This window comes from Panonychus citri, unplaced genomic scaffold, assembly GCF_014898815.1.
Source record: "Panonychus citri isolate SS breed McGregor unplaced genomic scaffold, ASM1489881v1 Contig00138, whole genome shotgun sequence".
In the NCBI taxonomy this organism is placed as follows: Eukaryota; Metazoa; Arthropoda; class Arachnida; order Trombidiformes; family Tetranychidae; genus Panonychus; species Panonychus citri.
Genome location: NW_026515543.1, coordinates 4,463,933 through 4,478,237, shown reverse-complemented (window position 1 = coordinate 4,478,237; position 14,305 = coordinate 4,463,933). Strand labels below are relative to the sequence as shown.

The 14,305-nt window shown below is 31.8% G+C and overlaps 3 protein-coding genes across 3 annotated transcripts; 2 read left to right on the top strand and 1 right to left on the bottom strand.

The window, feature by feature from the left end:
- Nucleotides 1–3: 3 nt before the first annotated feature.
- LOC128393699 (histone deacetylase complex subunit SAP130-like) lies at nt 4–2,119 on the top strand. The gene has a single exon (XM_053353913.1). It carries the CDS (start codon nt 698–700, stop codon nt 1,754–1,756), a length of 1,059 nt encoding a protein of 352 aa, XP_053209888.1. The 5' UTR covers nt 4–697; the 3' UTR covers nt 1,757–2,119.
- A 191-nt stretch (nt 2,120–2,310) lies between these two features.
- Nucleotides 2,311–7,160, bottom strand: LOC128393693 (uncharacterized). Its single transcript, XM_053353905.1, is given in 7 exon segments — nt 2,311–2,697; nt 2,699–3,015; nt 3,137–3,300; nt 3,371–3,576; nt 3,637–5,913; nt 5,986–6,315; nt 6,471–7,160. Coding segments are annotated over 6 exon segments (3,309 nt in total). The 5' UTR covers nt 6,027–6,315; nt 6,471–7,160; the 3' UTR covers nt 2,311–2,393.
- A 140-nt stretch (nt 7,161–7,300) lies between these two features.
- LOC128393696 (flavin-containing monooxygenase 5-like) lies at nt 7,301–12,435 on the top strand. Its single transcript, XM_053353911.1, has 5 exons — nt 7,301–8,012; nt 8,144–8,384; nt 8,539–8,663; nt 10,369–10,927; nt 11,499–12,435. Exons 1-5 carry the CDS (start codon nt 7,737–7,739, stop codon nt 12,020–12,022), a joined length of 1,725 nt encoding a protein of 574 aa, XP_053209886.1. The 5' UTR covers nt 7,301–7,736; the 3' UTR covers nt 12,023–12,435.
- Nucleotides 12,436–14,305: the final 1,870 nt, after the last annotated feature.

The window sequence follows — 14,305 nt, the reverse complement described above, 5'->3', positions numbered from 1 at the left end:
CTCTTCATTTGGACATCGACATTTACTCTTCTATTGTGATTATTTAATTAGTTTGATTCTTTTTCTTTTATCTCGGTGAAAACAATTAATTTATTAATTTAGTTTATCAATTGTTCTATTCTAATGTTAATCTAACGTCAAGTGTTTAAGGAAAAAAGGAGAAAGATTATTGAAACAAGCGCCATTACCTGCGCATTCTTGGCTTACGCCTTCAACCCTGTTTTTAGATTTGTTTTAATTGCAGATTTTTTGTAGTTTTCTCTTTGATGTTGGTGTTTTTTTTGTCTCTCTTTCTCTCTCTCTCTCACTTAGTGATTAAGAATGATGATTTCTTTTTATTCTAGAGTTTGGATTTTAATTATTTAGATTCATCTCTTTCTTCATTTCCTTCTCACCTTTGCATATTTTCTGTGGATTTAAATTATTGTAAACCTCTACTTTCTTCTTGTCTCTCTTATTTTTTTCTCTTCTCTTTCTCTGTTGGCTCAATTGGTCAATTTCCTCTTTTCTTTTTTCTCTATCTCTCTCTCTCTCCATTACATTTCTTGTCTTTTGTTTTCTTTTTTTATTTATTCTTTTTGCTCCATTATCTTCTAAATTTTTGGGCTGATATATTGGTGTTGTGTCTGTTTTCTTTGCTTTTGGTCAATGATTTTCTATTGATGAAAATAAGTGAGAAAAAGAAGCAAAGAAAAAGATGAATAATCAGCCAACAGTGACCAATCCTGTTCGATTTCAAACTGGAACCTCACAAGGACCTTTACTTACTTCTACCAATTCAACCTCAGCCACAGGACCTCGATCCATTAGTGTTTCAATACTTCCTTCTGGCACTACCTTAAGTTCACCCATTTGGACCAATATTGTTACCTCACCGGTGATCTCTCCAGTCATATCTCCAGTTAAAATTCAAACACTACCTGGAACTCCATCTTCCCCTCGGCCCATTATTTTAATTAGAAAGCGTTTGGGTAGTGAGCAACAAGCAACTTCAACAACCAATAGTGTTACCGATACTACACCAACAAAGAAGCCTAGGAAACAACTTTTAGAACCTTTTCACCTGACCACCTCTAATAACATTAAACCTCTTCTTAATGATCAAGATAATGTAAATATTAAAGAGGAAACAACAGGAACATCAGTTCACATCATCAGTGGTACAAGTAGTAACATCAACATCTCCACCAGTAATTCAAATAATGTTAACAAAGACGCTGCACCAGGAGGTGTAATCACCATCTCTAAGAAACCTCGTATCTCCATTAATTCCTACAATGTACCATGGAAATCATGTCAATATCATTTTTTAAGGTACACTGATGTTAAACAGAAATCCGAGAAGAAGACAACATTAAGTGAACTTTCAAATGAAGGTTTACAAAGGAAAAATGGTTGGAAGGTGCAACATCTTGTGACACATATGGAGGATGCCGATGAAGAGGAAACTCAACTCTACAGTCGTTTAAGAAGCTTTTCAAATTTTTTTGACACCAGTGATCAAGATATTCACAAAACAATTAACATGTTAGGCCGATCTTTTTATAACTCACAACGTACCTTCATTGACACCCAAGTACAATTGTTTGATAAATTAACGGATCTAATACGTGGTAACCTTCAGCGAAGTAAACTTTTTCAAGATCAAATCAATGAAGGCAAAAATCTCTTAATCAAGTTAACTAATGATCATAAAGAGAGAGTCGGAAGGTTAACCAAGAAATGTGTAAATAAACGTACACTAATCAACAAATAACCATCAGTAAATCCATTCGCCGAAAACACTCAATAAGATGAATTGATTTGACAGCATGATGATCCAACTATAAATATATATCAACAATTTCAATTCAACACAATCAACTGCGAAATAACAACAACATCAACAATATCCATTGACACCATTGTAATGTATCCATTAATGTGTTTCTACTTTGACGTTGAAAGAAATAATTTTTTTCCCTTTGTTAATTGTAATATGAATCTATCTCCTCACATATATACATATATATATATATATATTTATCTCTCCGACTGCATGAGCATACGAAAAATATTATTATAATTATTTATATTGTGTCTCTGTAAAACTTGTAAAATGTGAAAGGTGAACGCAAAAGTGTCAGGATAAGGAAGGTTAATATAATGTCCATATGATTGGATTTGTTTCCAATCAACAAAAAGCAGAAACACCAAATGAGCATCCACTCCACCACCTCTTTTAAAACCTCACCTATTCAACACCATTGACATAACACCATTTACATTATAACTCTGAAAAAAAAATCATAAAAAAAAGATCAACAAACATTGAAAAGTTTAACAAATTGTTTATTGTTAACAATTGATTAACGTGTTTTTTTTTCTCTACTATTGTTAATTTTTCTTTCTCTTCATAGGTAAACAGATAATTTTCCCAGCGAATCATTTAAATCACTGTGACGTAAATCATTTCGTTCAGAAAGTATCTGTCCAATTGAGAGATGTGACAATTTAGATTTAACTCGGTTAATTAATGACAACCATTTGTCATCGGTGATACAATCAACTTTGGGTCGTTTAATTGTCTCACAATGATCAAGAATATTGTAAGTTAATGATTGTATTGGTGAATCAGCTGATGATGATGTTGTTGTTGTTGTTGTTGATATACAATCAATATTAAATTGTTGATCTTTACTTAGGTGACCATTTTTTAAGCAAAGATGAATTGGAGACTAGAAAATTGTACAAATTATCAACAATTAACTGAAGAGATGGTTCCAGGGCAATTAGGGAACCAATCAAATCAAATTGATCTGATTCAGAGGCAACAACATAATTGGTTTTAGATGAAAGTCGACGATTAACAATTGAAGTAATTAACTTAATCATCGTTGGCCATTTACCCTCAGTGATCACCATTTGCTCCAATTTATCTGCTATTCGGGAAGCAAAAGCAATACCATTGGAGGAAAGTGTTTCATTAATCAATTTTGATTCAGTTAAACAACGAAGAATGGAACCAAAAATGATCTAAATCACAATTAAGGAAAAATTGAACAAAATTAAAAGACAACAAGAAGAAAATTACGATATTAATTATCGTAAAGTAGTTAATTAGTTGGCAAAAGTGCAATAGATGTTTATTCATTACCTGAGCAGTTAATGAATTGTAAAGAGTCTTAATTGTGATTAATTTAATATTTTTTAAATCTTCTAGACTGGCAATCAACGGTAATGGAAGTGTTTCCATAATTGTTGGAATTGTTGATAATAATGATTTACTTGCTTCGTCAATTAAAAAGGTTTCATCATATTCTGTGAGAGAGAAGCATAAATGAAACAATTAGAATGACAATCGGACGAAAAGTAAACAATTAACACTTACCAGCATATCTATCATGTAAATCGGCTTCGTCATAAAATGATTTGTATCTTGATGATTTTAAAAGGAACCGATAAGCGATCGGGATTAAAACGGCCTGGACAAATTGTGAGACCGTTGAATCAATCACTTGGTGCAATGATTGAAACCACCAGGGTTTTGGTTTGACCGAGATTTTGGAAATGTCCAACCAACGCCAATCCTCATTTCTGTGCAAATTGTTGGACAATTAGAGATTATTATTGACAACTAATTCGTAAATTGTTTACCTTTGAATGATCGGTGATAAAAGGTAAGTGACACTCTTTTCCCTGGACTCATTAAGATTCGCAATCGTGATTATATTTGCTAATAAATTGATTGCTTTCTGTTCATTTTCAGTGGTCACTTGGATATGATTGAAGATATTGATTGAAAAAGACAAACGGGATTCAAGAAATGGCCTGATGATCACCGACCATGATGGTCGTTTACGTTGAAGTGATATAAGAAAAGCATTAGATGGCCTGACAATCGGTTCAATGGAACAATCGAAAATATTTGACCAATGATTAGATGAGCACGATGACAATAAACCATTGGAAGCAGTTGATTGATTATCTAATTTACTAGTCAGTTGTTGATGTGATTTAACTGTTGACTTTGGTTTAACTGTAACAGTTTTAACACCATTGGAACAATTAACATGACCATTACCATTAAGCTCTTCTGGTGATGACAATTCTTGATTAAGAAGGGAAATCGGTGCATGATTAAAAATTGCTCGAACAATTAAAAGCCAACAACATGAATGAATCTCACGAAAACTTTTATAAAAAAGTTTCTCGTAATTAACTGCAAATGGTTGAAGTAAATCAATTATATTGGAACAGATAATCAAACAATCAGCCAATTCAATTTTAATCTTGACCAAATGGACCATGTAAAGGGTCAAGATGGACACAAAAATATGAGAATCATCCTGAACTTCATATGGAATCAAATTCAACATGGTCATCGACAATTTCTTCATGTAGATTATAATGTAATCCAAACTTTTGTAAGAAAACAAAAGTAACGACAAATGAGATGAGACAATTTTACACCTGAGCGATTGGGTGACACTGTTAATCTTATCATTAGCTAATCCGTGTTGATTTAATTTGCGCTGAGAAAACAGGAATGAATTGTACAGAGTATAATACGATTCAATTGGAAGCGATTTCTCCTCGAACCAAATTTCCGACGTTTTCAACAGAAAGTCAACAATCGTAACATTAACTATCACTTTCGCTGAAACCTTAAATTCAGCTAATTCAATTGATCCAAAATAATCAAGGAAGTTAAATATCTGGTAAATTGTTGACAAAACATTGTCCATCTCATTGATTGTTGGAGATATTAATTGTTGGTCTATTTTTGATGGTTTCCTTTCATCATTTACATTTTTGGAATCGTTTGATGGTAAAGACGAGGAAGAGGCCATTAAATCATTAAGACCTTGATTGAGAAAACGTAAAAGTAAATTGTCAACACCCTGAGCAATTAAGTAACCACGCCAATCCCAAATATCGTGAATATCCTTGGATGGTGACATATTTTCCGATGGTAAATGAATATCTCGTTCTGTTAGGAAACAATCAAGATCTTGGAGTAAACTAATTGTTTTGATTATGTTCATTGGTTTATCGGTTATCGATTGTGATGAATGATGATGATGATGATTTAATGGTGATGATGATGGTGATTTTTTGACGATTAAATTTCTCATCAAAATTATATAAGGTGTAACTATTTGGTGGAAAGTTACTTGATTGTGAAATAAATGGTAACCATCAACTAATTGTAAATCAAATGTAACCCATTGCTTAATACATTTGACAATTGTCTCTAAATTATCACTGCTATTATTTGATTGTTTGGCTAATTGTTTATCAATTCGTTGAGTCCTAATTGAATCGTAAATGTTGAACAGCTCATTTTCATCTGATCTCATTGATTTAGTTGATGTTGTTGCTGATGAATCAGATAAATTGTCAAGTAAAATCATCTCATGATAAAAAGCCTCCTTATCCAGTTGATTGTCAATCTCTGATACAATCAATTGATCAATTAGTAAATCCTTCAATGATTGAACCAAAGTTTCCCAAATTTCATTAATCTCAACATTGTCCTGGGTCAAAGTTAATGAATAATTGTCAACACCAACACTAGTTTTTGATTCAATTGTTGAATCAACAATCAAATTGTCATCACTTTGTGTTGAGCTTGATTGTAATGTCTTTTTCAATTGATCTTTAATCATGGTGATTAACGTTCCAATGGAATCAACTGTGTAGATACAATTAACTTTCTCATCTTCGTCTTCCTCCTCTTCATCTTTTTCCTGAGTTTTTCGCAATTCTTCATACAATTTAATTAAAATTGTTCTCCAATCAATTCCATTATCTTTAATATCTTGATTGTAAACCGATGATCCAAGTAACCGATTAGTGTCTTTAGATTTGATTGATTCACTTGTTGTTGAACAAATAAGATTCTTAATTTCACTGATACAACTTGCTAACCTGTAAATGAGAAAAGAGATTAACAATTAAAACGAAACAACAATTTAACGATATTAATTATCTAATTGTTACCTTTTCTCTAAGGGCTCCATTGGTTTGGGTTGAAACTTCATTTGTTGATGTTGCACTGATCGTGTTGTCGATTTGAATGGTTAAAATGTAGACACAATTAAATTCAACTAATCAACTATTCGTGATTCTTATTATTGTGTTACTATTAATTGTCATGTTGATTCAACAGTTAGCATGAAACAACTATACAAATGGATCAATGATCTGATCAACAACCGGCTTCTTGTTTTGATTTCATAAGAAAACATTGGAACCATGGAAACCGATGTTAATTTATCTTCTTCCGGGTTTTTCTGATTCTCTGTCATTGTATTTCCGTAAATAAATCAACTTGAAAAGACAGAGAAACAATTAATTTGATGTGAATGATCAGAAAATTATCTTTGGTTCCTTTGGTCATTGAATAGGTTGAGTGATTTACGAATTGAATCATTGATTGGTTTTGATTTGAGCGCAATAATCTGAGCTCAAGGTGATGAATTTACCTGATCCTGGTCACGTAGATGAGAACTGACCAGTCCAACCTTAGGGATGAGTTCACTTGACCCTAATGACCAACCAGTTTTCTTTCCGTCTAGTCCATTGAATCGGATTAACAAAAGATGGAACTTTTTTCTTTCAATTTTCAGCCTAGAGAAATGAACATTTTGTCTAATCGAAAGAACCTCGAACTTGTTTATTACAAATTTGAAATTCTTTTCTCAATCTCATTAAAACTCCGTAGAAATGATAAATATGATGAATTACTTGAGATTTTCAATCAATTCAATTCTATGGGTTAAAAGGAAAACATTGTTAAGGAAAAGAACCTTCAACACATGGAGATTAAACTTAATTGTTGTTCTGACGCTTCAACCAAATTATCAAAGATGATGATTTGTTTTCCTTTTTCATTCATCAATTTAACAAAAGAAACAAAGGTAACTTGACACATGATAGAAACCTTGATGAATCTTGAGGTAGCAATCAGAATTATTCAATTTCTATTACGTTACAAACTGAAACTCGGTGGACCAAATCTGAGTTTCTTTCCTACACCAACGAGTAACATGTTCCCACTTCGTATCACCATCCAGCCCACAACAGGAGGAGAAACAATTTGACAGTTAATCACAATTTAAGGGGAAAAAGAGAGTTACAATTGAAGTAAATATAATCCACCTTCACCAGGTAGATCTTTCGTCTTGCCCTTACCCTTTTCTTATCCCTTTTCTTTTCCACTCTCTCTCTCTCTCTTCCTCTCTCTTCCCTCCTTATCTTCCTCATCTTCCTCCTCTTTCTCCTTCTTAAACCATTTTAAAATCACAACCACCATCTTCTTCCTCTCTTCTCACTGGATGATTAAATTTGATTGTTGGTCTGCCAGTTTAGCTTACGAATCAACAGGAACAACAATCTAAATTTTCTTGTCCTCATTTTCTGGTTACCAACTTGATCATCATCTTTTTTTCGGGTTCCTCACTGGTTACCTTTTATTTTCTTTTTCTTCTGTTGCCTGTAGCAATCAACGAATAATCAGAAAAATATAAATAACTTGTGTTACCATCAAACAGCTAAATTGTTGTGTAAAAAAAAACTCAAACCTTAATTCAATCAGAAACATAATCAACTTTACACATCCTGATACACTTTTTGTTTATCCGGTGATAGTTGATTTTGTTTACTATCAACATCAGTGATTTGAAATATCGCCGTTTTTGTGAATTTGTGTTTATTTTCAACAGTTATATCGCCATCTTTGGTCATCTAATATGGCGACAACAAGTGAAGGTCCAACCATTTGTATTATCGGAAGTGGGGCCACCGGAATCAACGCAATTAAAGTTTGTCGTGAAGAAAATTTCAATGTTGTTTGTTATGAACAATCAAATTTCCTTGGTGGTTTATGGAAATATCGAGATGATGATGTCGATGGATTAGCTTCTGTGATGAGGTCAACAATCATCAACTCGTCGAAAGAAATGTCCGCCTACTCGGATTATCCTCCACCGGCAGAATTTGCCAATTACATGCACAACACAGCGATGGTAAGTTAATCCACCAACGAGATTAAAACATGTGACCAATGATCAGCCCATTGATCTTAATCCAATTAGACCATTTGATTGATTTGTTTTTCTTTCCATTTATTAATCCCTATAATCCATAAAATGTTCAGTATCAATATTTTGAAATGTATGCTGAACACTTTGGTGTCCGAAAATTTATTGAATTTGAAACCAAAGTGATTAAAGTTGAACCCGCTGAGGATTACGAAGCCACTGGACGTTGGAAGGTCACAAGTCAACATCTCAAAACCAAGGAGATTAAAAGCAAAGTATTCGACGGGGTAATGGTCTGCACTGGACATCACGTTAAACCCTTACGACCAACATTCAAAGGGGAAGAGAAATTCAAAGGTAATTAACTGATTAATTCTCGCAATTTCCATGAAAATGATTCATTTTCATGTTCTAAAAATCTTTTTCTCTCTATGAGAATAACCTTCATAAAGGATTAACTTTTAATTTCCAATTATTAATATTTCATTTTTTCTACTCTTTAATCCTCCAGGTCGTATAATCCATACACATGGATACAAAAAGCCGAACCCATTTGAAAACGAAACCGTTGTCGTTGTTGGAATCGGTAATTCTGGTGGCGATGCTGCAGTTGAGCTCTCAATGTTTTCCAAGAAGGTAAACCAACATTTCCACATCCAAACATGAGTGAAGTTCATTGATTCATGATTTTCATGAGACTTTTACCTTAACCTTTCCTTTCCAAGAAAAATATCAATACTTTCCTTCACCAATAATCACAACAATCAATTGCTGATTCACTATTGATTGATTATCGCAATCTTATATCTACTGGTTATATGATTGCTCTGGTCAATCAGTAGGAAGAGGTCAGAGGACTGAAGTAGATTCAACAATTAGTGATGATAATTATCTTTCTGATTCTGTCAATCATGTTGATACTGTTGAGCTTTTTTACCGTTAGATTAATTGTTAGAGGGGAAATTTATTGTGTTGATTAAATATCAGTCATTAGAATTATCAACTTATGGTAATTGTTGATGGTGATTAATTAGTGACAATCATTATTGTATGAAAAAGAGACGAAAATTAAGATTATGATAAAATTTCATGTAAGAATTGAGGAAGAAAGAAAGTAAAAAGATGAGGAAGGAGATTATAATTATCTTAATTCTATTCAATGATGAGCATTAATGAAGAAAAATATTTGTATTGAAACTAATATAACTTTCCAATTGGATAATTGAACCGGAAAAGAGTACGTGTGACCCTGGTCACTTTTTCGTGAATCAGGTCACAAGTGATTCTCTCCCTCTTCGTATCTAACATTCCCGATAAGTGAAAGTTATTATCATTTAATTTTCTTTTCTATTAATATTGATTTTCTATCGATAACCAATCGATTGACCAAACAATTTGCTTAATCATTTAATCCTAAGCGATTATCAATCATTCAGTGAAATTATCGCTTATTCAATTACAAGGAAATGTTCAATTTTCTTTCATTTATTCAAACGATTCAAGTTTGAGTTATTAAGAAATTGTTTTCTTTACTCTGCCTCTAGTCTGTTTGATTTAAATTGTGATTTATTTAATTGCTATTACCTAATTTAGTCTTGGTTGATTAGTTTTCCATTTATATTCTTACAACATGAATATGTGATTACTTTTGTTTCAAGCGAGAAAAATTGAAATTATTCACAGCTCATTGATTTTCTTGTCAGATTTTCATGGGAAATTTGATAATTTCTGTTGACAATCACATGATTATTACGAAAAAGTGATCTTGCAATTAATTACACTTAGGTTATAAACTAATTGGAAATCAATCCATTTGGAAAATTCACAATTTTCTCCACTCGACTAATCAACATTTTAAAATCGCCTCAGGCTATAAAAACATCGAAAATGTAGACTGATTTTCAGTTCACTTTTCGACAAGACGACGACTTTTAAGTGACCTTCTTCAAAAAAACTTCTTCGACTCATCTACTTGAGTTCTTTTAGAAATTAAAAACTAGTTAATCATAATTAGCGAAACAGATTCGAATTGGAAATGATTAATATCTTTTTTCGAAAAAATTAAAACTTTTCCATAGAATCGTAGTTGTGAAAATCTCATAACTTTTTCTTACAAAACTTTCGATTAAGTTTCGAGTAAATTGCTAATATTTAATCATTTCGAGTTTAATTTTGTTGCAGTTTGGATTAGACAGACAAGAGACAATAATCATTTAATTATCATCTAAATCATTTCCTTAATTATCGTTAAATTTCGTTGACCATGAGAATTTTTGTTTTTCTCTTTTAATCCCGTATAATTAATCTGTCTGTTGAATTTTAATTGTTCTTGACTAATTAGGTGTATCTTTCCACTCGACGAGGAGCTTGGATTTTATGGCGAGTTGGTCCACAAGGAAATCCCTTTGATTCTGAATTTATTACTCGATTTTGTTTCACTTTATTCAATTACACACCTTACAGGGTGAAGTGCAGCTTCGTTGAGCACTATTTGAACGACCGATTTGACCATAAATTATATCGAGTAGAACCCGATCATCGAGTCTTTGGTCAGCACCCAATGGTCAACGATGCTTTACCCAACCGGATACTTTCAGGAACCGTTGTACTTAAAAATGATATTCAAGAGTTTACCGAGGACGGAATCATCTTCGAAGGTGAATCCAAGGTGACTAAATGTGATTCCGTCATTCTGGCCACAGGATATGAGGTTTCATTTCCCTTCCTTGATTCATCAATCGTCTGGACCTCTGAGAATCATGTTGAACTTTACAAATACATGTTCCCACCAAAACTAAAACACCCTCACACCCTTGGACTCATCGGCTTGATCCAAGCCGTTGGACCAGCTATCCCAGTCTCTGAACAACAGTCCCGCTGGTTTGTTCAACTCATGAAAGGTAAACAACATAAACAAATCTATCACCATGTTAATGTTTCAGTCAAATTTTTTTTTGATATTTTTCACAATTTGTTACCTGAAAGTTTCAGGTTACTAACCTTAAACCAACCTGTTGATCATGATCAACATCTTAATTGTTTGTCTAAAGAGGATGATTAAGTTTACTTTGAAACGCTGATTGTACTTTTGAGGTGTTGTTAATTTCAACCATCTATCAATCAACATGATCTTTTTCATGTATCGTTTACCTGATAGTCAAACGATTATTAATTCATTGATTCAAATGATAACTATTACAGCGACTACTAGTTTTATGATTAATGAAAAAAAAAGTTCAACAATAAGCTTTAAATGATTAACCTGATAACAATGATTACTCAATTAAATAGTGATTAATACAATGAATCAGTTGAAAAAGGAAAAACTTTTCACCTCAACACAATCAACTGGGTTATAAATACATTTACCGTTATATTTTCAAACAACATGTTGAACTTTTCAATTCAATTGTTTAATTGTATCTTTGCGTTTCCCGATTACCTTATTTTTTTTTGTCTCCAACTCTACAGGTAGATGTAGATTACCAAGTGTACCTGTAATGATGAAGGATATCGACGAGAAAAATGCCGAAATCGAGTCACGATATTTTAAAGGTCCACGACACACCATGCAAATCGATTGGGTCAATTACATGGACGAAATTGCTGAACAATATGGAGCTAAGCCTAACTTGTGGAAATATTTTTTCACCGATCCCGCGTTTTGGTACAAACTTTACTTTGGACCTTGTTTACCTTACCAGTATCGTATTGAGGGTCCACATAAATGGTCGGGCGCTCGAAAAGCGATCATGACGGTCAATGAAAGGATCGACGCTGCGTTTGCCACTCGATCTCTTAAACTGTCCAAAAAGAGTCCACTCAAAGCACCAAAGGCCGGACCAATGTACGCACTTATCGCTTCTCTCGGTTCGGTGCTTTTCGTTTTTCGGGCTTACCTGCGAAAATACCTGCAACAAGATCACTGGCGCTACCTTGCTGGTGCTTCGGCCATTCTAATTACGCTAATTACTATTCTTAATTATACACTTTAATTGCTCATAATACTTAATTTCTTGATCTTTTCTTTATCCCTGTTAACAGGAAAATTGATCACAAAGTTTTGAACATTTGATTAGATTCAATTGTCACAATCAACTTTGGCATTTTCTCATCTTGATCATCATTTGTTGTTGTTTTTCATTGAGAAACTGAAGAGTTAATCAACAATTAATTTCTACTATTTAATTGCGTAAAAAAAAGAGGAAAACACAATTTAAATCAGTTGATATTTACAAGATGATTACAGTTAATTATTATCATGGCTTTTTAATTTTCACATTCACATCTTGTACCATAATTGTGATTGTCAATTGTTATCAATTGTTGCGAAAACAAATTGTATTATTATTGATATTTTTTTCATCATCAAATTAAATTTATTTTGTTACACAATTTAAACATATAATTTGTTTGGTAATTAAATTATTACAAAGCTTATTTACTTAGCATTTATTGGGATTGAGTAAAAAAATTCCCAATATCTCAGCGATTGAGTTAATTGTGCTTTTTATTTGGTGATAGAAGTAAATTAATTTTTGGAAATTTAATTTTTTGATTGATGTCAATTAACTGATTGTAGGTGGGTGACAATTAAATGGTTAAAAAGTTTGATTGATCAGTTGGAATAATAATATTTACGTTTTTATTTCATACAAATTGGCAAAACAATAAACAAATTGTTGAAAACCCTCGAAAGGAGCAAATTAACATTTAATTGCGTCAATAAAATAATAAGAAAATTCAATTGTTGTTGTGACAAAAAAAATACGAAAGTTTCAAATCAATTAATTTAGTTACAATTTAATACTTGGCTAGTTAACTTTTCATTTGAATTAAACCTTAATTGTTGAATAATTTTGAAAGGAAACTCGTTAATTGACTCGCTAATTTCTCACAATTAATACTGGAAAAAAGGCTTAACAATTAGACAATGACTTTTACAATTTACCTCTTTCTGATTAGCTTAATTGTTTAATTCTTAAGCCACAATTAGTTGATCGTTTCACTTTCTTACCAGAAAATTCAATTTTCGCTACACATACTGACCAGAGAACAACAAATTCTGATGGAAAGAATAATTAATCTAAATTATGATCAACTCTTTCCATTGTATATATAATGTAATTTAAAAATTCTAATAAATTCTAATTGAATCTTAATTGCGATGAAATTACAATTAAGATCAAGAAAAGATTTAAATTGTTAACGAAACGAATCAACAGGTGGCAACACATGCGCTGGAAAGAAATTGAAATGATCAATTAAACTCAAGTTCAATTTTAAACTAATAATTTAGTTTAATCATTGAGAATAATTTGATTATTTTGACAATTAAATGCTCATTGATTAGTTAGGACTTTAATTATTCCAATGCTTTATTGAAAGCAGACCAATGATATGGAAAAAATCAAAAGGAATAAGTTGTTTTCCCTCAAATGATGTGAATGGAAACACTTTCACTTTTAAATCATTTGTAATTAACTTTTCAGTTAATCTGTTATTGGAAATATTTCTAATTAAATCTAATCAATGGATTGATTATCGAAATCTGTGTTAATAGCTGGAAAAAAGTCGTTGGTGGTTGAGATGAGATTATAATTGTCAATCAGATCGTTTCTGTTAACCTATTTACTTTGCTCGAATTCCAATTATAATCTAATACAAATGAACAACAATTTAAACACAATCAAATTAAATTAATCACTAAATTGATACCTGGAAATAAAAACAATCAACGATAACCAACTTACAGCAAACTTAATAGTTGTAATTAATCAATGATCTTAGTAAAATATCAAATGGTTTAAGTTGATACAATTGATTTGATTATCATGAAAATGAGCCTAAAGTTAAATCAACTAATTGATTTCCTTAATTAGTACTTAAACTAAACTAACAATTAGATATACAACTAATTTTAACCATTTCTAATCAAGTGAATTAGTTATTATTACAACCATTAGACTGTATTAATTTGTATTAGGATAATAAGCCATTGGATTAATACATAATGTGCATAGCAACAAGTTGTATCAATTTTAGCAGTTAACTAATTAGTTGATGATTACGATGATTATACTAATTATTATTAATTTGTAACCTTCTAATTTAAATAATATCAACAATCAACATGAAGCAATAACGTTTACTTAATGTTGATTGATTGAATCCAAGTCTCAAGTTCAAGATTCACAATAATATTGGTTAACTTAAATTCATTGTGATCAACAATTTGGGCAACACAATTAATTAATTAGCGTAAGTAATTAACAATA